Source organism: Vulpes vulpes, chromosome 5 (assembly GCF_048418805.1).
Source record: "Vulpes vulpes isolate BD-2025 chromosome 5, VulVul3, whole genome shotgun sequence".
Taxonomy (NCBI): Eukaryota; Metazoa; Chordata; class Mammalia; order Carnivora; family Canidae; genus Vulpes; species Vulpes vulpes.
The window spans coordinates 93,291,304-93,315,805 of record NC_132784.1 but is presented as its reverse complement, the minus strand read 5'-3'; the positions used below and the strand labels follow the sequence as shown (position 1 = coordinate 93,315,805).

At 45.2% G+C, this 24,502-nt stretch overlaps 2 protein-coding genes across 5 annotated transcripts in view; one reads left to right on the top strand and one right to left on the bottom strand.

The window, feature by feature from the left end:
• The window catches only part of ELK4 (ETS transcription factor ELK4), a 28,941-nt gene extending 19,489 nt beyond the window's left edge, over window positions 1-9,452 (top strand). For all 4 annotated transcript variants that reach the window (XM_072759440.1, XM_072759439.1, XM_025991383.2 and 1 more), the window contains exon 6: window positions 1,182-9,452. In XM_072759440.1, the coding sequence (XP_072615541.1) occupies window positions 1,182-1,280 (99 nt within the window). In that variant the 3' untranslated portion in view covers window positions 1,281-9,452. The remainder of the gene's footprint in view (window positions 1-1,181) is intronic.
• Window positions 9,453-12,481: 3,029 nt separating this feature from the next.
• The window catches only part of MFSD4A (major facilitator superfamily domain containing 4A), a 29,700-nt gene continuing 17,679 nt past the window's right edge, over window positions 12,482-24,502 (bottom strand). The window contains exons 7-10 of the mRNA XM_025991386.2: window positions 20,609-20,756; window positions 17,292-17,362; window positions 15,817-15,937; window positions 12,482-14,684 (exon numbers count right to left, since the gene is read on the bottom strand). Coding sequence (XP_025847171.2) covers window positions 14,629-14,684; window positions 15,817-15,937; window positions 17,292-17,362; window positions 20,609-20,756 — 396 coding nt within the window. The 3' untranslated portion in view covers window positions 12,482-14,628. The remainder of the gene's footprint in view (window positions 14,685-15,816; window positions 15,938-17,291; window positions 17,363-20,608; window positions 20,757-24,502) is intronic.

The window sequence follows — 24,502 nt, the reverse complement described above, 5'->3', positions numbered from 1 at the left end:
CAGACAGAGGGAGAAGCAGGCTCCATGCAGGGAGCCCAACATGGGACTCGATCCCGGGTCCCCAGGATCACACCCTGGGCTGCAGGCGGCGCTAAACCGCTGTGCCACCGGGACTGCCCTTATCAACATTTTAAATATGTATTTAAAAAATGGATATTGTATACCCTTTAACTGAGATCATAGGGAAGGTCTTCCAGCTTTTTTTTTATTTTTATTTTTTTTAAAGATTTTATTTATTTATCTATCCATGATAGACATAGAGAGAGGCAGAGACACAGGTAGAGGGAGAAGCAGGCTCCACGCAGGGAGCCCGACATGGGACTCGATCCCGGGACTCCAGGGTGGCGCCCCGGGCCAAAGGCAGGCGCCAAACCGCTGAGCCACCCAGGGATGCCCAGTCTTCCAGCTTTTAACCAGTGTTTTGGCCCAAGCATCTAGACTTTAGAACTTGTAGAGTTTGTTTTGTTGATTCATTCACTTACTGGTAGACTTCCTTATATTTTGCAATTTAACTTTTTATTTGTTCTTTTAGAAAAAAAAATGAAGGAAAAAAATTAAAAATTTTTCTACTTCTACATTTTTTTGCAAAAAGTTCTGAATTATTGAATAGTGTTGAGAATGTCTCATAGTTTATTTTTTACATTTTTCCTTGCTTCTCACAGATAATTAAGTTCTAGAGTGATCTGAGACCTTAAACTGCACAGTGCTCGTGCAGTTTCAGTGTAGACTCTCCCTATAGAATTGATCTTAGAACACATGATGGGGGTTCTGTTCTAGCAGAGCATTTATGCATCAGTTATAAATAGAGTTAATGAATGGGCATCTCTTTCTGGACCTTTTTTTGACAGTCTGTGATTTGCTTTGTAATTGAATTATACTCTATAGTGCATGAACTTTCTAAACATTTGTGTGAAGTTAAACATAAAGCTGTATACCTTAGGCTCTGAGGGAAGGTTTGGTTTGTTCTTTCCATCAAGGTAGGCCAGAGAGTTAATATTTGACATGTAGGACAGTTTTTTTCTTTAAAGTTTTTGTTGTGACATCACATTTTCCCCTGATAAATGGTTACTACCTTTGTACCATGAGCCATTGCATGCAGCTTTCATGTCCTGTCGCAGGGACAGAAAGTGAAAGTTGGGGTTGAGTAATAGGATGATAATGTGTTTTATTTTCTTTCTCAGTTTCCTTCTGTACTGAACAGTCATGGACCGTTCACTGTGTCTGGCCTGGATGGACCACCCACCCCTGGCCCATTTTCCCCAGATCTACAGAAAACATAACCTATGCACTTACGGAATGAGAGAACCAAGAAACAAAGAAAGAGACATTCAACATGATTACATTGAAAGTGAGCGGTTAATAGTTCTACAATGCTAGTAATAGACTATTGTGATTTTTGCCATTCCCCATTGAAATGCCTTTTTAAGATTCCCTTTCAATATGACTCAAGTTGGACTGTATATAAAAATGCCTTAATTGGAGTCCAAACTCCACCTCCCTCTTCCTTCCTACCTTCACTCCTTCCTTCCTTCCTTTCTAAGTATTTTGAGCTTCATGTTAAAGAAATTTTTGGTGGGGTTTTGCAGCCAGCTATGCTTTGCAAGAGCAGTTAAGAACAAAGTTAGTCCTTCTGCCTTATTCAGACCCTTTGGCCAGGAAAACAGTTCTGCTTTGAGCATATTATTTGAAGAAATGTTAAATGCAGTGGCCACATCTTCAGGACCAAGTGTGTTCTGTGGAATAATGAAAAGTGAGCTGTGTATAAGCAGTGAAGGAAAAGGAGTCATTCCTATTTACACAAAGTAAGATTGGAGCAATATTACTAGATTCTATTTTGCTGTGAACCGTAACATAGGTAAGCAACTCCACAAAAAGGCATCTTATTTACCTTTATCACGGTGGATCTCTTAGCTGTCTGTGTGTGATCTTGTCTGAACCTGTGAATGGAGCATGGAGCCTAGTCTATTTCAACATAGGAAGATTTTTTAAACCTGGGCTTTAAGACAGTGTTTGCAACAAGCAGTGAATAGGGGACCTCATCTCCAGCACAGAAGTGCCATCTGCTCTCTGGGCTACTGCCTAGATTATACCCCCATGGTACACAGCATGGTAAGTGATAGCTTTTAGGATGAATTTGGGTTTTGAAGTCTGGAGGCATCTCTGAGTAAAACATTCAACTGAATGACTTGAAACAACATGTGGGGCTTTCCCAGTTAGAAGAGACTTTTTCTTTTCTGTTCGTTTTACCCTGTTTTCCACCGCATACTTACCTTCTTTTAAATTTAAGGTTGTTAGTAGTTGTGACTGTTTTAAAGATGTAATTAGGAAAATGAAAAGCAAAGTGAAACCTCCAAATCTACGGTGAGGTAAAGATGTGCTTATTTCTTTGAAAAAAAAAATTTTTTTTAAATTAGCAACAGAATTTGTTTGGAAGTGCTCATACACAGGGATTGGATTGTTCACATCAGTAGTGAGAAATATAGGCCTTCATCTCTTCATCACGTTTATAAAATATTATCATATGGTAATCAGTGGTAGATACAGACGGGTTTGTGATTGATACCAACATCGCAGTGGAATCTTCTGAAAAAACTTGGCTTTTAGAGTCTAGGATTAGATTATATACCACCACCACAACACTGCCCATTTATCTTACCTTTTAACTCTAGAAACATTTCTATAATCAAGTCACATAAACTAAATGGAATGAAGGAGTAAGGATTTGAGGCTCAAAATGACACCGAGACAAACCAGCTTCTTTTAGATGTATAATACTCACTTTAAGTATGTTTCTGTACAGTGTAGAGAAGCTGTAGCATGAGACATCCATGCTAGGTTAGTAGCCTTGGAGGAATGATATTCAGGGAGCTGTCTTTATGTTTGTAGTGTTGGAGACTTGTTAATGGTTCATTTGTGGTTATCAGCTGAGAAATCTGTTGTTGAGGTGCACAGTAGCAGTGATGAGGGCAGTGTTCCATAGTGATGGGGAACGGATGATGGCCCTTGTCTCCCACACTGTGTCATTTATTTTGCATGCTTATTTGAAATCAGACCTCTCAGCAGCATTTTGGGATAGTTTTATTAGGTTAATGAATATTTTGTACTTCAGATGTAAGTATTGATGGCTTGATTTAACTAGATATTTAAAATTTTGAAAGCACAAAAGTATTTTATCTTTTTGAAGTAAAGGAGCAAAGCCATTGGTTGTTTTCATAGACAATATCTTTGAAGATTAACTGTCTCAGCACAGGTGTCTAGGGACCAAGGACACCATTAAAACTCAGTACTGGCAACTTCCTAGGAACCAGTGTTACCGAGTCCGCTGTCTGTAAACCTACCCTGGAAGCCTCCGAGAGGTGTGGGCCTCAGGATATTGATGATCTGCTTTCTCTTCGAGATCAATTGACATTGAGACATGTGTTGTGTGTGTGTGTGTGTGTATGTATTTACTTTTTTAAATGAAAGTTTACAACCTTAGCTCAAGTGTATGAGGCAGACCATTCTGTTTGTAAACTACCTCTTTCCTGGAAAAGTCTCAGCTTCATGTTTTTTGGAACATCCAGAGTTGTTCTTAGCATCAAAAGGTGACATACCACTTAAGATCAATATTCACTGGAGACTTCTGTTTGCTATTAGCTGTTATCTATCACGAATCACTTTGCCAGGATGACTGCTGGTGGGTAAAAGCAATCTAAGTTAAGGTAAGGGAGCGGTTGAATGAGTTTTTGAGACATCTGTGATTGTCTTAGTTTTTCATCTGCTCTGGCTCATATCTACTTGTTTGTATGTTGGGGAATGTTTAACAACCAGGCTCTCTGAAGGGGAAAAAAAAAAGTCCTCAAATTGTAGGATTTGCTGATTTCCATGATGTAAATGACCAACCCTCCCACCGCACCTGATTATAAGCCACTTCCTTAGAGTTGAGAAGGAACGAACACAGGGCTGCACACTCAGCCGGCAGCTGCCACATTCTTCCATCCTAGGGTGGATCTTCACATAATTTCTAAAATAATTTTTTTCTTGTTCATATGCTGATTTTTTAAGATACAAAATTAAAATCACATGTCTAACCTCAGTAATTTTTTTTTAATGGTTTGTCAGTGCTTTTGTGATGTGATACTCCTCATGGTGTATTTTGTGTGTTCTAACAAAGGTAAAAACTTCCATTAATTAAAAAAAAAACACATCCATAGGGGAATAATCCATAAATCCTTAAAAAGTCAACATAAGCGTTTAGGGTTAAAATATAGTTTTAATTGTTCCACATTTTGATGGCTAAAATAGGAGTATAAATTTTTTCTTCAGATTTTGATGGGAAAAGTAAGCCCATGAGCCTCTGTATACATAAACATATGTATATATGGTGAAAGGGTATTGGATTTTTATTAACTGGAAGAATTCCTTGATGATATACATATTGTATTAGAGATCCAAAAAGTCAAGTCTGAAAAAAACAAACAAACCAAAAAGTCAGGTCTGTTGAATCTATTCACCTGGCACAATTTCTAGTTTTCTTCATACTGTGTGTCACTCAGGCTTGGAGGGGAAAGGACATCAGAGGTTTGGGAGGCAGTGGCCGCCACAGCAGGCTGTTGGTAATACCCCTGCAGGCCCATTCGTAGCTGGCATTTGTGAGGTCTGGCCTTAATAACCTTGTTTCATTCTGATCTCAGAATGTGTGTCAGGACTATGAAGTTCTAAAGGCAATGTTGTATGTTCCTAGGGAGCATAAGCACCTGGAAGCACCCACTGGCATTTTAGAAAAGCAGTCTCCAGCCTTTCTGAACACACACCTTACTCAGTAGAAGTTTTTCAGCACCAGTTTCCTATTGTAAAATCATACATGTATAAATTAAGTTGTAACCCATTGTGTGAAAGTCCTTCATACATTATAAGACATACACAGAAATAGGAATTAAGAATGATATAAAAAAGAAATCTTGACTGGAAGTTCTGTCTTTTCTTCTTGGCCCAGGGCACTGTCTTGTGCACCCTCTGGCAGCATGGCCTCTCTACCTTAAAGACCACTGAATCAGGATACTGTTTATGGTCTGATCTTGAAAACAAAATGTGGATGCTTTTGTTATAACATTTAGAAAATTCCTTTACATGTTTGATCTGATTTTCATGTAAAATCTCTAGAAGTTCAGTTTGGAAATTTTCAGGAAAGGTTGTCTTCAACCTCCTGAAATTCTATATTCGTTTTTTAAAAAAAGATTTTATTTATTTATTCATGAAAGACACACAGAGGCAGAGACACAGGCAGAGGGAGAAGCAGACTCCTCACAGGGAACCCGATGTGGGACTTGATCCCTGGACCTGGGATCACACCCTGAGCCAAAGGCAGATGCTCAACCACTGAGCCACCCAGGCGTCCCTATTAATTCTTTTTCCCATTACCCAAATGTTTGCCAGAGGTTTGTGCATATTATTTTTGACAGCCTACTGTCTCTTTTCTCTCCGAATTAGGTATGACCCTATAATTGACTTTTATTTTGCTACTCTGCTTATAAACTTCTTTTGGCCTTATTAATGTTATATTTTACCAACAAATTCTGAATTAAGTTGCTTTATCCTAAAATATATAACCACCTTTGTTTTCTTGTATTTATAAGTTTTGATTTTTTATTTGTTGGAACATTTCAGCATCTGAAGAAATACTTTCCTTGGTGGGTCAGTGCTACTTACTTCACTTACTTGTGTGTATTTTAGTTATCCATGCCAGAAATCTAGAATTGTGCTCAGGTGCTGCTCTCAGGTGTGTAGACCAGTGTGGAGACAAGTGCAGGTGTCTCGGTGCAGAAACGTGGAGCTCTGGATGAATCACCAAACCAATGGGAAAGTGAAAAACACTAGTCACCATGTTATCTGAGGGAATGATAGAACATGTTATTTCTAAGTGGAGCTTAGAAGTTAATTGTTCGCCCCACAGTAGGGAAATGGAGGTCAACATTATCTTTCTTTAGCAGGTACCCTGTACCAGAGAATGGGTTCTATGGAAAACATTTTACTAATTATCCTCTTGGTTTGGGGTCAAAAAATAATTGTTACTGTTTTTAATGCTGCAGGCATTACCTGAAACAAGGTGCCCTGTTATTCCTCTTAGGTCATCAGAATTCTGCTTACTGAAGTTTAAGTTTTAATCTTAGAATCTAGAATTCTTGTGGGCGGTAGTGTATTAAGCAAGAAAAGAAGGCGGTTTGATTTCATTTCTCGTACTTGGTGGAACCTGTTAGCACAAAAGTCATGTTTTGACCTGTAAACAGAGCAGTCTGAAAGGTGAGTTGTTGATGTGGTTTAAATGTTCCATTTGAAGCTGCCAGTTTCTTCAGGCTTTTCTGAAAAAAAAAAAAAAAAAAATTGTGATAGATTGAGAGCCTGCCAGAAAATGGCAGTCGCTGGGATACTGCCATTTATCCTGAAAGCTTGAAGCCCGGAGTGGCTTGTGTGAGTGGGGAAGTGTTGGCTTTCAGGCTTTCTGCAGAAACCAGGACATTCAAGCCTTTGTTAACATCATTTTAAATGAACCGCCTAACAAAACTCATGAGGGATACAACCAAACATAGTAAGACTCTTGAACTCTGGTTTTGTTTTTTTTTTTTTTTTTTTTTTAGTATAATACACATCAGAAAGTTTTGTAAGGTTTAAAATTTTATTTTTAAGTATGTAATTGGGAGACTAGAGCATTACCTTCCAAGTCATTCTGGTGTATCAGCTGAGTACCTGTATGTGTGGCTATGCTGATGTACTGAGTGTGTGCATGTGTGTGAGTGTGTGTGTGTGTGTAAATAGATCTTTCAGAGGGAACATACAGTTTTCATCCTCTAGGATGGCTCATAGACTATTTTATACTAAAATTAAAAAAAAAAAAATTGGCCGCACTTTGCAGTTGCCACTTTTAAAAAATTAATGCCTTGCACGTTTCATTTTTTTAAAATCCCTAGAAGCATAAACCTTAAAGACTAAGTTGCTTGCCACCATTTTAGAACTAGAAGGCTGCACATGACACGTGCTTGAACAAAGCCGTGTTGACTTGCTCTCCCACACATACATCCCTGCGCAAGTGAGGAGTTCATTTCCTAACATTTCTACACTTGCACTTTTGTGTAAAATCCTCATTATATTGCGGTCTAACTTTCAGAGACAGAGTTTTATACTAAGAGTAGTATTTCTAAAGTACAGATTTGGCCATGAATTGATGAAATGGTGGGGGAGTTCTGGCACTGTAGCCTAGTTTATCCTTCTAAATTGTACATAAGAAGCATTAGCAGAAACCTCAGAATCTTCTCAGCTTTGCCTTGTTTCCCATCTCAGAGGGCCCATTCTGACTCTTGTCCCTCTTAAGGATTATGAGCCGTGCTAGGACAGGCCTGGGATCTTCTGGACAGGGGTGATTGTGCCCTGTGGCCGGGCCAGAGTTCTAGCCAGTAGAGTCACTCAAGTATGCCTAGAATAGAGTTCAGGGGTGGGAATGCCACAGACTGGTATTAAATCACTTGGCACTTTTGGGGGGCACCATTATTAGCACTGTTTTGTTATTAATAACTGGAAGCACTTAATGATTATTTTGTTTAATTTTGACCTAAGGCTATTGAGGGTCAGAGAAGTAATGTTTATTTCTCGTTTATGTTTTCTGGAATTAAGACTCTTTGGAGAAGAGATAAATGGATTACCTAATGAGCCATTGTTTCAGGCTCTCTGTAAGGTGTGCTCTATTGGCTAGGATGTTTTAAAATCATTTACAAGCTTTGAATACTATGCTTTGTAGAAATGTATGGCTTTTTAAATGGTTTGCAGTTGAATGGAGTACACTTAGCTTTGTAAACTCTCCACTTTTCTGTTTCTTTTCTGTTTACTCCTTGTTGCTTATTGTCTGTTAGGCCAGGGACATGGTCCCTTCTAAGACATGTCATACTTTCTGTTTTCAAGGGCAGTATTACCAAGGCCTTTATATGTACATTACATTCAGTGCTTATGTGAGAAGTAGCAATGTGTTATGAACTTCCCTGTTCACAATTAGTGAAATTAACTGATGCGCATATATGTAAAGATAGAAATTAATACAGTTACATTTTTTGATCACTCGCGGCCTATTTATTTGGTCTGGCCATTTGATTTTCCTAATCACAGTCATACCGGTTTCTGCACTTTTGCCTTCATGTAGTTTCACTGACCTCTGTGGGTAGGGAAGACTAAATATGAAACACTCAGTCCAGTCATTCTGCTACTGGTAGCTTTGGTTTGAGGTGAATACAATTTTTGACTAAAATTAGAATTTTACCCTTAATTGACCAGATAATCTAGTTGGCTTAAAAAAAAAAAAGCATAAATTTGCATCTTGAAGAACAAACCAATAATTTTCTATGAGCCCTACTGGATCTTCAGGTGTGGCTATCACTTGAAAGTTGAATGTTATTAAGTAGTAAACATTTGATTTTCATCCACCCCATGTCTGATGCAGAAGAAAAGCATAGTCTGGTGTGGCATTAACACCAGAGATGAGTATTCTTTTATGTCTGTGTCTTAGTTCAGGGTATATGGTAATAAGATCTTGTCAGGGTGTTTTCCTCCAGCCTGTATCAACCTGACTGAGAAGACGGTTCCTTCATTGTTTATTTTTCCCCTTGTTTGTTGAACTCTGTCTCTCACAATGTCCAGTATCCACCGCTCCTGTGTATGTGGAACGCTTCTGTGTAATGCAGATGCACACTTGCCCAAAGGAATGAAGGACAGGTAACGTGTCACTAATAACCTGTCTTAGTTTCGGTGTAATTTACATTAAGGAGACCTTCAAAGTATTAAAATCACTTTTTTTCTTCTTTTTCCCAAAACCACAACTAAAATGATGGTAGCTGCTAACATTTATTAAAATCGTACTGATTGGTCTTGCAGCCGGAGAGAAGCTGCTGTGTCTTCTAGCTCAGCCGTCTGACCTAGCCTATCCGGGGAACAAAGGGGTGCTGTTTTAAGGTCCATTAGGATTGACTATAGCCAGAGTCTCGGATTCTGTTTGAATGCAGCCGAGAACCTTCATACAGAGCATAGGGAGGTGAGGAGGAGGATGTGCTAGCACTTTGAGGGCTTTGTGATATGCTGCTTTTAAAAGAAAAAAGTGTAGCTAATACTCAGTGCATCTCCAGATATAGTGAGGGGTTGCTCTGATGACCAATCAGGTGATAGTTTTTTGTATCCCTTCAAGTTTTATGCAAAAATTTTGTTAAATTCTGTATTGGTGATGTGCGTCTTTTTAGAAAGATGATATGTTAAAAACAACTATTTTTATGCAGAAACTGACAGAGGAATTTGCTTTGTATAATGGCAAGCCAGCTTTAAGAAAGCACTGTAGCAAATTTACTGAAGTCCAAAACTCTATAGATATGTTAATAGATATATGTGCAACTAGATATGGACAACAATTGTATTTTTTTAAATAAATATTTTTAACAAAATGACTTTTGGAATTGATTATTCTTCTCACATCCATTGAGGTGGCCTCTGTGGATTCTGTGTTCATCCATGCTAAATAGATAAATGTAAGGTAAAAGTTGAGTTTCCCAGTGGTTATCATTAAAACTCAGCCTTCAACAATTTGATACATCTCTACATTACAATATTTAAAGACTGAGTTGGGATATAGGTGGTGGAAAGGGGAGACTGTAAAATGATTGTTGACATAAAAAGGAATTTAAGAGAACTGACAGGCTAGAAAAATTATTCCCCATGGGAAATCTCTTTTTTATTTTACTTTTGAATTTCAAAAAATATAATCAGATTCATTCTAGCCCTTGTGAGAATGCAAGGCTGCTCTAAGCATTGTTTCTGCTCTAAGCATTGTTTCTTTGTGTAGTTTTCAACATAAGGAACTGGAGACTTGAGTTCATGAAGTAAATGGAATGAGGTACTTTGAGAACTGAGTTGATACAATCTCCATGGGGCAAGTGGGGTTAACAGGTGGCACACATGACATCACAGAGGTCTGTCTCCCATCTCCAGGTGTGGATGACAAGATAGAGTCAGAGTGTTCTTTGAGGACAGCAGTGAAGTGTCCCTTCAGGTGGTGGGTAAGCTGTGTTCAGGTGGTTGAGTAGGAACCACTTCTGATGACTGCTGGATCCTCCTAAACCACTGTGGTCAAAATAATATTACCTGAAACAATAGTCTCATGAGACTGATTAAGTTTGGGAAATGGGGTTGCCACCTCTTGGAGATTCAAAATGCATATTAGAATATTAAAAGCTCTAAGAAATCCTTCAGTAGGGGATCCCTGGGTGGCTCAGTGGTTTAGCACCTGCCTTCAGCCCAGGGCGTGATCCTGGAGTCCTGGGATCGAGTCCCCCATCAGGCTCCCTGCATGGAGCCTGCTTCTCCCGCTGCCTGTGTCTCTGCCTCTCTCTCTCTCTCTCATGAATAAATAAATAAATAAAATCTTTTAAAAAAATCCTTCAGTAAAAAAGCTTGTTTGATCTACCATTTTCTAACTTTTCTGATTGTTGACACATCCTCCTAAGGGGAATAATGTCCATTTTTAAATAACTTTATGTATTTCATAGATGCATCTAATGACAAAATAATAGCCTAACATTGGGTAATTTCCCAGGACTTGTGTTACCAGTTGTGAGCTCTCACAATGATGGTCCCTAGAAAGCCCTGCGCTTAGGGCAGTGTGCCCTGTTACTGGAGTCCCTGAGGGTGACTTCTTTTGGGATAATCTTAAGAGGATGGTGTATAATGAAAAATGAAACAGGAAAGATAATTTCTGCCAGATGGAAAGCATTGGTGTCAAGTTTGTTGCTGGAGCATCACAGCTGATGGGATTCCCATGTGCTTTGAAGACGTCATCACTGCCAGAAACCCTGCTCTTATCAAGGTCACTGTCCATGCTTCCCAGTCCAGTGGTTGATGTTTAGCCCTCATGGTGGCATTGGTTACTTCCTCCTCCTCGAGATGCTCTTCATGAGGCCTTCCAGGAGACCACACCCCTCCCGAACTTCCTCCTACTTCGTGGCTTCTCTCACATGCTCTGCTGGGATCATATTCTTTTTTCAAACCTTGGTTTGAAGGTTGGCAGGGCCAAACTTCTAGTCTTCCTACGTTCTCTCTCTAGGCAGTCTTCTTCAGTCTCAGGGCTTTAAGTGCTAAGTGTATGTGACTGTGAAATTTATTGTTGGGCTTGACTTTTAAGCTCTAAACTCTTGTACTTACCAGCCTTCTTGATATCCAGGATAGCATCAAAAAATGAACATGTCCGAAACAGAACTCTTGAGCACCACCCCCTCCATCTGCCAGTGGACAATGGCCTCATCACAGGGCCAGTAACTCAGGCCACATGCCTTGGGTCATCCTGGATTCCTGTCTTTCTCACACCCATGCCCAATCCATCAGCAAATTTGGACTTCTCAAAATATAGCTTGAATCTGATCACATTCGCTATTTCTGACGCTACCAACATTGCCCAAGCCACCGTCCTATCCTACAAGGTCTAGGCAGTCATGCTCTTGCTGGTGTCCCGGTCTCACGTCTGTCCTACAGTTTCTCCTCCACACAACAACCACAGTATTACTTTGTGTAAATGAGACCACGCGCCCTGCCTGCTCGTAACTCCTGGTGATCTCATAAAAACCACAGAATCTGTACTCCTGCCCTGGCTTGTATGATCTGGCCCCTGGCTGCCACTCCCACCTGTTTCCGACTCCTGACCCACCTTCCTCACCACACTGAAGCCCCACTGGTCCCCTTGCTGCTCCTCAGGGACAGCACGCGCTGCTATCACCCTGGCCCCTGCCCAGTTGGTTCTTTCTCTGGTCCTTGGGAGTTGCTGTTTCTGCATTGTTTAGGTCCCAGCACAAATGGTGCCTCCTTATGAAGGCTTTCCAGAACATCTCTGGACAATCCTCTTCCCACCCCCTTCCCCTGCTGTATTTCCTCAGTGCCACTCAATTATCCTCCATCCTGTGGCGTGTAGTTCTTACCGTCCATCTGTTTTCTACTGCAGTGTAATCTCTGCGAGGCAGGGACTTCTAGCTCATTCTCTGCTGTACCTCTGCACCTAATCAGCGCCTTGAACACAGCGGGTACTCAATAAATCTTTTTAAAATGAATAAACGAATCCTCTGAATAACCTTGAAGTCACTCTGTCTTCCTTTAGTGAGTCTGGCATCCAGATGAATTAGATTCCAAGCTGGGGATAGAAGGCTCCTGCCGCACTCTGAAACGTCAACACTCTTAGCAGAAGGAGATCGGGTGAAAAGCCCTACTTGCCCTGTAACTGATTCTGAAGTGTCACATTAAAACCTACCTGCCTTCTCCTATTCTGATTATATTTAAGAGGGAATAGTGATTCTTAGTCCTGAGAGTTGTTTCTCCTAAAATATCAGCCGCGTGAACCTAGACTTTGAGAGAGCCCACTCTTTGGGAAGTATCTGATCATTTGTTTCTGAGCTTCATATAAAAGCTCAATTGTCCATAATGGATAACACACTTATTAAATTTAAAATATTTTATTTCAGGAAAGATACACTTAGATTTGTTTCAATCTTGTTTTCCTATAGTCTTAAATTAATCATGACATCTTAGATAAAGCCAATGATTCTTCTTTCTAAATCTGTATAAAAAGGATGGTGTGTGTGTGTGTGTGTGTGTGTGTGTGTGTTTTAATTTTGAAAAACCACAAGAAAAATACAACCACTTTCTTTTTGTCCAGGTCAGTCACTCACTCCGGTTAGATTGAACATGTAAGTCTGGCAGCCATCAAATACTTTTAAGTATTTACAAATATAGTTAAAACTACACCCATAGACCATCGGCTTTCAAAAGAATTTGGATCTGCTTGACTTACAATAAATATGTACCAAACATATGAGCAATTTTGAAGTTGCTAATGAGGTTTTAAAAATAAAGATTGCTAACATTTATTAAGCAGTTTCTGTGTCAGGCAAATGAGAATTGCTTCAAACAAAGTTACTTAATTCTTTCAGAATTCCTTTGAGGTAGGGTCAGTTCCTTTAGAAATTTCACTTGGATTTAAAAACAATAACAACAACCAGGCCGGAAGAGCATCAGTGATCTATCTGCCCAGGGCCATGCAGCTAGAGGGAGAGGCCAGGGCTCACACCAGGGCTGCCGGAGTCCCTTGGGCACACATGGTGCTGGCAGGTGGAGCGGCTTACATGACAATGCTACTGATCTGCAAGACCGCTTAGACCAGCTCCTGAGAACCTGGATCCACTTTTTCTGTTTGACCACGTACATTTGTACATATTCAGGAAAACTGCAGGTAAATGCATGTACTGTCACTGTGATAGCCACTTCACTGCTTCCCGACCCCTCAGTGCTCTTACCCTCTCCAAGCGGCAGCTCTGGACTCTCTCTGTGCTGCTGGGGGATTTGCCCTGGGCAGGAGCCTGTCCTCTTCAGGATCACTAGGCAATCCCAGCTTTTTGTTAAATAAAACAACTTGACGTGGTATAAAGAGCTTTATGCCCCTCTATAAAAGATGTCAAGTTTAAATTAGATATTTTGGAGAAATTCTAGTGCCGTTTCTACACCTTTTATAAGCACTGTCAGCGTCAGTAAAGAACAGAATCTTCATCCCATTCTCCCAGGTGACTTTGGGGCCAGTTAGCATTGTTGTTAGCAGTGTATGCTGGTAGATGTTTCACACCTGGCTCTCTAGCGGCTGGAGGTGGGAGGAAGCCAGGATGGACAGCTTTTGCCAGGTCCTGTGGGGTGAATACCCCACCCCCAGGGCTTATCTCAAGCCACCAAACACTTGATCGCTGAAAGTGCTGCTGGGAAGAGATGCACAGAAGCATACCTTTCTGCCATGCAGATACAACACACATAAATAACTTTAAGGAAGTGATGGGTTTTGAGTGGTCACTACCTTTGTCTTTAATGTAATTAATTGTAAGTTTCTATAATTTAATTTTGAACAACGGCCATGTTTCACAGCCAGTTCTCAAAATGAAATTTTACCAATCTGCTTTTTATAGTCTGAGCTAGCCCAGCATACCACTGAATTAGGGTCCCAAAGACAGCAAGATTCAACTTTTCCTTTTGATGCTATAGATTTTAAATGAACTATTGATATCAGCGACAGGAATTTGCAGGACTTTGGACTCTCAAAAGGTAAAAAGCAACATCAATCCTTTGAGCATGCCAGGGCATAAACTCGGGGTTTGTTTTTGACTAATTTAAAATATATCTACATCTAGCAATGATCATTGAACTTTACAATTTCAACCTATTCTTCCAAACTTCAATGAAAAGTGATTTTTAAACCCAGGCAGGGTGTGGTCCATGCAAGAGGTGGCCAACGGAGTGAAGCGTATGGCTGTCTTCTTCCTTCCCATCTGGGTATCCTGGACAGTTGTGACCAAAGGTCCGAACCAGGGAAGAGGAAGGGAACTTGAACATCCATCCAGTAAACTTCTAATGATTTGCCCTGGGAGGATCCAGGTACCAGAAGTCAATTTAATCTCTTCTACCCAAGCAAGGATTAGCGGAGAAGATCCAAGCCAAGGCGTGGAGAGATGGCCTCCACCGCCACCCCCAAGCATCTTGAACACTTCAGTCCGTGCGGGTGTGCTCAAAAGGCCGGAAGTCTTCACCGGCCCCCTTCACCCAGCTTTACCTCTGGTAGCACTCCAGGCTTTCTATTCCTAGGGCTTTGTCCTGGGTAGGAACTACAACAGGAAAAACAGGTAGCGTGTTGTAGCGGCGTTTATGAGCTGTAGCAATTATTCATCTGAGAGCTTACCCAGGCTTTTGTTTCTCTGCCATTCTATGGCTCCTCAGGGAGCCAAGTAGAAAGTCAGACTTACTAGTTCTGGCAAACCATCCAGTGGTGGAGGAAGTTTGTTGAAACTAGTGTCTAGGACTTGGGGTATAGAGATTTCTTTCTGTCTCCCACGAATAGGGAACTCATTAGGTGTTACTCATTGCATATTTAACAAACGCTTCTGGAACCTAAGTGAAGCCTCCATGCTGAGTGCCAGGCTAGGTCCCTGCCCCCTGAGAGGGGCGCAGGGTAAGGGTACAGTGTGTGCTAACTACGGGGCCCCCATTATTCTTCTGGGCCTTTACACTGAGTGGCCACCCGAGAGATAGGATTACAGATACCTGTCCCTTCCACTCTTTTTTGTGATTTCTTTGCGTTTATGGAGAGGATGAGGGCTCTGCCCGGCTCCTTAAGAACTGGCTCCATGCACAGCTGATATACTTGCTGGGACTTTGGGATCTTTGGGCAAAGGCAGGGAGGCTCAGGGTTATGAAAACAGCTTTGGGACTCCCCCTCCCTGGGGTCTCCAGGAATGAGACTATTCTTAGGAGGCGCCTCTGCCCTGAAAGAGCTTTCCTTTGCCACTTGGCCTAAAGGATTTCTTTTTGAAAAAGAAATCTGGATTGGAGTCAAAATCCTAAACTGCAAAGAGGTGGCCAATTAGGCTTCTGGGCTGCATTCCAGCCAAGGAGGCAGACTCTGCCCTTCAGGGCCCCACATGGGCTGGAAAGAGATTCTTGGCCCGTGGTCCCATGGCATGGTGGGATGCAGGAAGCCAAGCTCACAATCCATGCCCCTCTCCTAACGGAGAAGCCATGAGTCAGCCTATCCCATTCCCTCCTGCCCTCAGAGTCCAGCCCGGACAATTGCATGGCACAGCAGGAAGAGAGGGAAAGGAAGCTGTAGAAAAATAAACATTTCCTTGCATTTTACTTGGAACATAATGGCATTTGTGGCGTGCTAAGATCTATGGCATCTCCCACAGCCTCACCCCACTCTGTTTTCCTCCTCTGTGGGGAAACAGATTCTTTCCTTACCTGATGAGAGTCCAGGGTGCATCCTGTGGAAAAACAGGAGCAAGATATAGAAGGTAAAAGCCAAGCAACCAAAGATCACGCCACAGACCAGGAAACTATAGCTGCCCTGAGCCTGGAATATCTGCCAAAGGGGAAAACACAAATACAGACCATCAAAACTTCACATGAAGGTGTACTGGAGGAAGCAGCTTTCTCTGACCTCTGGCAGGTTTTTCAGTCAGGTGGAGGGCCATCACGCCGATAGGCAGGATCATGGGTAGGTAGGGGGGCTGTCTTGGCAGGAGTCCTGCTCTGAGGCAGGGGTGAGACCTCATGACCCCTGCAGTCCCTGGAACCTTCTGAAAATCTCCATATTTTTCTTTAAATTCTGATCATACTGTTTCTGTGCCTACAAGGCCTAACCAGAACTTTGCAAAGGATTTTGTATATATATCTTTTTTTTTTACCGTGGAAAATTTATTTTTTTTTAAAGATTTCACTTATTTATTCATGAGAGACACACAGAGAGAGGCAGAGACATAGGCAGAGGAGCCCTGTGAGGTGCCCAATATGGAACTCGATCCCAGGACCCTGGGATCATGCCCTGAGCTGAAGGCAGACACTCAACCACTGAGCCACCCAGGTGCTCTGGAAAATTTAAAGCACAGGCCAAAGTAGCTTATGGAACTCCCATGGACCCATCAACTGACTTTAGTGATTAGCACCAATTTCCTCTGTACCCCTACATTGAAGCAAACCCCAGACATCACATCATTTCAGTGCAGCTCTTCCCCATCCTGGCAGGGCCCCAGAAGAGGGAAGGAGGTTTGTGATGAGGGACATTTGGGAGAGACCGACAGACCTAGGTTTGTATGCCCCATCACTTAATAGAAGCATGACCAAGGGCAAGTTGCTAATTTATCTGACTTTCAGCATCCTCCTTTATAAAAGGGGGATAACAATATATGCCTTAGAGTCTTCAATAAAAAGCAGATGTATTTTTTTTTTCCTGGTGAACAGAGGAGAAGTGGGGATGTCTGAAGAGAAGTGGGTGAGCTGGCTGTTGATCAGGGCAGACTTGGGCAGGACGGCGGGCCCCGTGGAGGACGGCCAAGGCTGGGAGAGGTGGGGTGGGGACAGCAGGTTGAGAAGGGGTGGGAAATGAACTCCCGACTCCACTGAATCCCGTCCCAGGCTCTGGGAGCGAAGTGACATTCCCATGGGGCCCTGCTGGCCCCACTCCCAGACAGGCCTTGTGTTTGCATTGGACTGTACCCCACATCCCTTCACATCTCCAGGTCCCACATTCGGAAGTTCAGTGTGCAAGGCTGGCTCAGAAGCAGAAACAGGTAACAGACGGAGGGGGCCCTGCCTGCTGAGTGGGACCCTCAGGGAAGGGATAGGGTGGGCTCAGAAGGTGGCTGGCTGCTTCTTCCCACCTGCTCAGAGGGGGGCTCCCCAAATACTGGCCCCTTCCTCTAGGGTCTCCCACATACCGAACCAACCAGCATCTGGAGGACCATCTCACCAATTCCTGCCCCTGTCACCAGCACCGTGGTTGCACAGCCTAACCAAAAGAGAAGGATTTGGGTTAGTAAAAGCAAGGTAAGGAGACAGAAGTCTGCTGGTATGAGTCCAGTTATTTCTGGGAAGACTCTGGAAAATGGTATGACTGCCTAAGAGGACTACTTTGAGTTCCTTAGATTTCTCAGACTTTAGTCCTTAACTTTGCTTTGGGGATGGCAGGTCCTCCCGTCACTATGCTTTCACTGTCCTAGGACCTTCAAGTACTCAGGGTTGTCTTCAGGGTAAATTCCAAGTTGCTCAGCCTGGCATTAGGAAGGGTCCTTCCCAATCTGACTGCCACTGATCTTTCCAGAAAGCCTTTCTGACCTCCTCTGGCCAGCCCTCGGCTCTGGGCAGAACTGTGTCCTCACTGCCCTGATGCTGCACTGACCAGCCACACCTCTGCTTGCTCGGGCAACGTGGCACAGACCCTCCGAGTCCAAGCTTCAGGGTCAGACTAGGGTCTGGGGTCCCAAGCCCAGCTGTGTTAGCTACTAGCCATGAGATTAGGCCACTTGTCCCTCTTTCTGTAAAATGGGCATGAACTCCTCCACAGGGTGGCCCTGCAGGAAGTGCCATGTGGTACCCAGCCTTGTGTGGGCACACGGGAAACTGCCTTGGGGAGAAAGTCCACACCCATTCATGTAGTTTGCAGGGCCCTTTATACCTCATCCCTGCTGAGAGCTCAGACGCCTCTGAACCTGCTCACAATCTACCCTCCATACCCTCCAGCGCCGAGTAACCAGCTTGCTTCCTGCCAGGTTCTGACACGTGCGTTCCCTGCCTTCTGAGCATTACTCCTCCTCCTCTCCATCTGCCAAGCTCCTGTTCACCTTTTAAGTTCCTCCTTTAGACCTCCCCCAGGCCCTAAACCTGCATGAAGTTGCTCTTTGTCTGTCTCCCTCGGCCCCTCCAACCTTTTCCTCCTTACCGGGCTGCCTGTTTGCAAGGCAGCCTTCCCCGAGGGGCTGCAAGCCCATGAGAGCACACCGTGCCTTAAATTTTTGTTCAGTGGCTACACACTATTAGCCCAGTGGCCAACCTATGGTAGGTGCTTGTGTTTTTTGAATAAAACAGGATCATCATTGCCTACTTTGTGCTTCAAGTTCCTCTCTTGGTCTGGCTTATATTTATACCTAGCGCTATGTCTCTGCTGTCACAGTGTCCCCTGCCCCTGCCCTGCCCTTCCCTGGAGCACCTTTCCTTTTTCCTTTTGCCTTTCCAAATCCTGAGCCAGTTCACGTCCTATCTCCTCTGTGAAGCTACATGTGGATTGAACACTGGTCGTTCCCTTCTCTGAGTTCCAGGAGTACCCGTGTCTAGTCCACTCATTCATTCAAAAACCCGCCAGTACTTTCTGTGCACGGGTATGAAGCTAAATGCCAAGAGTACTCAGATGATCTGAGCTGACATGTCTGCTGAGCACCTGTGAGTCCACTAAGCCGCTAAGCCAAGTGTTCTATATCTCCTCCTCAAATGCACACACAATCCGATAGGTGAGTATGTGCATCCCCATTTTGTAGGTGAGAAAACCGAGGCTAAGAAAGGGGAACAAAATGGAATCGTACAAGGTCACAAAGCCAGAAAGTGTGCAGGCAGGACTGGCGTTCAGGTCTGCCAATGACCTCAAAGCACACGCTCTTGCCTTTGTGCCCTTCTGGTGCCCATAGGGAACACGTCATCGAGGAGAGGACACAGATAACAGGTACAAAAGTCGTGAGGCAAAAAAAAAAAACAAAACAAAACAAAAGTCGTGAGGCAGGTCAAACACGAGAGGCAAGTACAAAGGGGAGGGGCACATCTTTCCAGGGGAGATTAGAGAAGCTTCCAGAAGGGGTGGAGAGAGAGAGACTGGAGTAGGCAGGCAGGTGCAGGGGCGGGATGGAGTAGAGCAGGCACTGCAGGCAGGGAACGGCAGTAATTCACAAGGCCAGGATGCAGGCCCTGGGTGGGAGCAGGGTGAGAGGAGGTGTGACAAGTGCTCCAGGGGATTCTAATGTGGCACCAGCACTGAGAACCACCAAGGCAGGCAAACGTGAAGGGGACAGGTAGGCACCTGCCAAGGCAGGGAAGTCGGTGATTAGAAGCTGGGCACCGTGAAGTGTTCCAAGCAGGCACGGGATGGGGAAGGCTGAACAAAGGCCGAGATGGTGAGAGAGGAGAAGTGGATGGATCTGAGTGATCACCTGCGAGCAGAATCAACCAATCCCAATTATTGTTATTACACTCTAACATTTGGCTTAGCTAATTAATTAATTTTTAAGTAGGCTCCACACCCAAGGTGGGACTTGAACTCACAACCCCAGGGTCAGGAGTTGCATTCTCTCCTGACTGAGCAGCCAGTAGCTCTATCCTCTAACACGGGCTGACTGCTTAAAACGCGGGGATCTTCTGTGTGACGTCTGATGCCAACATTAATTCACTGCTTCACTTAGTCACTTGGGGTTTGGAGATCATCCTTAGGTTTCAAGGATTCAGGCTCCCACCTCTCCTAGTGGGTTTAGCTCTAATTGCTCTGGCCACCCCCACGCCGCCTACACCCATTTCCACCACCCCCTCCTCCCCTAGAGAAATCACTCCTCTTCAGCGTTGGTTTTCCTTCACCCTAGGGCACTCTAGTTACTTCTAAGGGTAATGCTAAATGTTCACAACATAATTATTTTTAATTAACTCACTTTTTAAAAAGGCCTTTGCTATATAAAGTTGGGAAGCTACAGAAAGGGGAGGGAGATTCGTGGAGAGAATCTGAGGCTTCCGACATCAAAGAACCCCACTGTCACAACCCCAAACCCAGGGTGGAGACGCTGTCCTACTCCTTCGTGCCTCCAAACATATCCACAAGAAGAGGTACTCTTGCTGATAAGTTATAAACCCCTTTCCTAGACCATAACTCTCCCAGTGCAACCTGCTGGTCTTTGAGCTTGGAATTTTTGTCACACAAAATGCCAGCTGTGGGCCAGCAGACATCGCCACCCGGAAACGAAAACAGGAAAGAGAAGTGTATTGCTTCTGCGTGGCCTGACGTCACATGACACAGGTATGGTGTTGAATGGGGAAAGCCACGTGGGATAGAATGAGCCCACTCATGAACCGGAACCGGTTCCCACCAGTCAGGAGGGGAAGCATGCCTTGCTGGGAGGAGGGGGGCAGCGGCAGAGCTGGGATACCACGGAGAGATGGGGCGTGGTGGGAGCAAGTGGTACGGGGGTGGGGGTACGCTCTCCGCTCTGCGCACCTGCACACCTACCTTTGTACTGCAGGATGTCCTCGGTGTAGGCCAGCATGCTGGGGAAGGTGCTGCTGAGGAACAGGCCCAGGCTGGCTGTCCCCACGAACAGGAAGGCGACGTTGTAGGAGAAAACAAGAAGCACCAGGAAGGTCACCACCACGCCCACCTGTAACCGCGGGGATGGAGGAGATTAGCAACGAAGGGGTTGGGGGGCGGGGGGATCGCCAGGCTTCAGGCTCCAGACTCGGAAAGGTCCTCCCTGACCCCAGAGCAGCGCTGCGTGACCAGGACGCCTCCCTGTGGGCTCCGCGGGCACTGCGCCTCGCAGCCTCGCTGCCTGGTGCCGCCAAGGAAGCCCTGGAACTAGGACAGCTCCAGGAGGAGCCACCCAGACCGCGGGGCAGATGGCCTGCCATCCACGCGGAGGAGCGGAGGAGCGTGGCGAGGGGTACCGCCTGGCCCAAGGCCCTATCTGGGAGCACGGGGAGTTCCAGCCAAGGCACCAGCTCTCTGCCCTCCACTCTCATCGAGAGGAGCTGCTTTTCTTGCCCTAAAAGCCATGAGTTCCCAGAGGAAGCCCAGGGGTAGCAGGAGAGGCTGGCAGGGCTGGGGGTTTTAGGGAGGGTGGGTGGTGGGGTCCCCACCCGCAGAGAATCCAGGCACACCGCCCAGAGGGAGGGTCAGTGGCTATGGCAGCCTCCCCCAGGTCCAGCTCAGACTGCCCTGAGCAGATTCCACCCCCTGGTTAGAGGCGCCTGGGATGAGCTCAGGGACCAGAGATCTTTCTAGTTCAGCAAGGGTCTCTGTCACAGGGGAATATCTTTGTTTGATCATGCTTTTCCTAAATTCCTTAAAAATGTTTTTATGCTAACATTGAATAATTTTTTTTAAAGATCTTATTTATTTGACATGCAGAGAGAGAGAGAGAGCACAAGTATGGGGGTGGGGGGCAGACAGCAGAGGGAGAGGGAGAAGCAGATGCACAACTGAGCAGGGAGCCTGATGTGGGACTCGATCCCAGGATCCTGAGATCATGACCTCAGATGCCCCAATATTGAATAATTTCTATGCAAAATGCCTTTGGGAAGAAAGTCAGGCAGCTCGGTACTGGAGGCAGAAGACCTAGGTGCAAGTACCAAGTCTGGGGCTTGAAGTCCTAGATCTCTCTGACTCCAGCCCCCAAGTCTGCAAAGTGGGTTACCAAAGCTCCACTGAAGAGTCGTGGAGAAATGAAGCAACGCAGGGGCCATGACTCTAGACAACTATCAGTCTGGAATGTGTGTGTGTGAGCTTTCTTTAATGTCTCCAATCATAAGGGTCTGGAAGACCATGGAAAATCATGGCTTTCAGGTAAAAATCTCATGGCTGAGTATCTCTGTTTCTAGAAACAAATAAGATAAAATTATAGAGCAGAGGGCCTGAAGGTGTCAGAAACCACCTCCAGCTCCAGCTGCACCCTGGCTGAGCCAGAGGAGTGAAGGCACCATCACCCCCCCCCCCCAGGTAGATCCCAGGGACCCGCTGCAGCTAGAGGAAGAGCCAAGCAATTGCAACCCCGGAGCCCCCTACACTTCACCCGTCTTCATGGGCCCTTCAGTCTCTGCTGCGAGATCTCTCAGTCTGAGACGGAGACTCAGGGCTTGCCAGCAGAACGCTGCCCAAGGCGGGGTACCCTGGAGGAAACTCTCCTCCCCATGGAGAAGCAAAGCAAAAGATATCTCTTGCGTGATAAAAATGTGAAAACAAGTAGACAGAGCTAAGGTTCCAAATATAATGTATTTCTTTGGCACAGAAAACGGCCCCATTGCCTCGCTGCTCTTTCTTCCTCCTCTGCTCAATCTTTACATGTTGGCGCCGCCCCAGCCTCTTCTGGCTCTTCTTTCTCTGCATTCCCTTTTGGTCCAGCGCCATGGTTTCAAATATCTCTACGCCCAACCTCTTAAATCCATCCTTCCAGCCACGACCTGTCTCTGAGCTCCAGACTTGCACATCCTCCTGCCCCTCCGACAGGTGACTGGCTGACTAACAACGTAGTCTCGACAGAACGTGGCTTTTCCTCCCCCCAAATCTCCTCTTGCCCACGTCCATGAATGGCCTGCCCATCCACCCAGTGGCCAAAAGCCCTGTAACTACAGGAGTCCTCAATGCCTTATTCCCTCCCCGCCTCCATTCAGGCCAAGGGCAAGTCCCATCAACTCCACCCAAAAAATGCTGTAGACTCTTGTGCCTCTCCAAACCCATCCTGACCACCCTCATCCAGCTGCCACCACCTGGACTGCAAGAGGGGCTCCTCGCTGTCTCCGTGATTTACTCTTGCCCCTCCTAGATCTCCTCTCACACACGACAGGGGGGTGTGCTTTTGTTTTTTATTTATTTTTAATTTTTAAAAAACATTATTTATGAATGTATGTATTTATTTGACAGAGAGAGAGAGAGAGAGAGAGAGAGTGCACAAGCAGCGGGGGTGGCAGGCAGAGGGAGAAGCAGGCTCCCCACTGAACAGGGAGCCCAGTGCAGGGCTCAATCCTGACCTAACAGACTGAGCCACCCAGGCCCTCCCCCTGGAGTGTGCTCTTAAAATACAAAGCAGATCATGTCCATTCCCTGTTTAACACTGTCTAAAGGCCTTTCTCCCACTTTGAATAAAACCCCAAACAAGACCTTACAGGATCTAGCTCATGTCTGCTTCCCCAACCTGCTCTCTCTCTGTATCCTATCGCCGACCCTGCCCACTACAAATCCCACCCAGCTAGCACCCAGCTACCTTTCAATCAGCAGTGCCCTCTGCCCAGAACACTCACCTCTCTACCCCTCATGGTGCTGGCACCTTCTTGATAGTCAGCTTGCAATGGGTGTGCCTGGGGTGGGACCAGTGCTTTGATGGTGGTGCTCTTGCTCCCCCTCCTGCTGCCTGGCCACCCCACTTACAAACCATACATTTCCAGGCAAGCCTTGAAGAGTCACCCTGAAAATCTCTAGGCCTGGGGGAATTTTAAGAACACCTCTCTTATTTTTATTTAGCCTGGGTGACAGAAGACAGAGCCTGCCCAAGGCCAACTAGCAAACTCCACCAACCAGCTCTCCTCGCGGTCAGTGGGGCTCTCCCATCTGGGCCAGTGGCACTCAGCCTGCTTCCCACCTGCCGGCCAACCTCATCGTGACCCTCCAGGCCAGGGCACACTCACACCCTCCCCTGCCCATCTTCTTCCCTAGCTGACTGTAAGCATCCCCAAGGCAGAGACCCATTGCCTGCAACTCAGCACGCCTGCAGTTCCCCACAGACCCTGCACAAACTGCATATTCATTCACCAGGAAGTGATTGTGGAGACCCAGGAGAACAGAGAGCAGGGTGACCATTAATTTAAAAATGACAGGAATGCTCAGAAGAAGTCACGGAAGTACTTTTTGACAGTGGGTTGGGCTACACAGAAAGGGAGCGACTGCCCAGTCACTGGAGATGTTTAAATAAACCGTGGACTCCCTGGAGGGGATGTTAGAGAGGTGATTGGAGCTCTGGAGGGAGTCTGGGCTAGATGGCCTTACAGGAATCTATAATCTAGACCCTTTGTCACTGACGGTGACCTGGACACATCTCAGGACAATAGTCTAACCCTACCCCTTGCCTGGACCCCTGCCTTCCAGGCAGACCAATTCCCTGCCTGCCATCCTACATTCCAGTCTGGCTACTTAAGAAGCACCTGGAAAAAAAAAAAAAAAAGAAGAAGAAGAAGAAGAAGCACCTGGGAGAGTTTCAAAATGCAGCCCAGAGACGGTGATTTCTGAAGGATGGGGGCGCCCCTGGTCTCCACTGGCCAGAGGGCTCTGACCCACGGAGCCTCAAGGTGACACTCGAGGACCCCAGTCAGCACATGTTTTGCCTGTACTGTTGGCAGGTTGTCCACTGGGATCTGT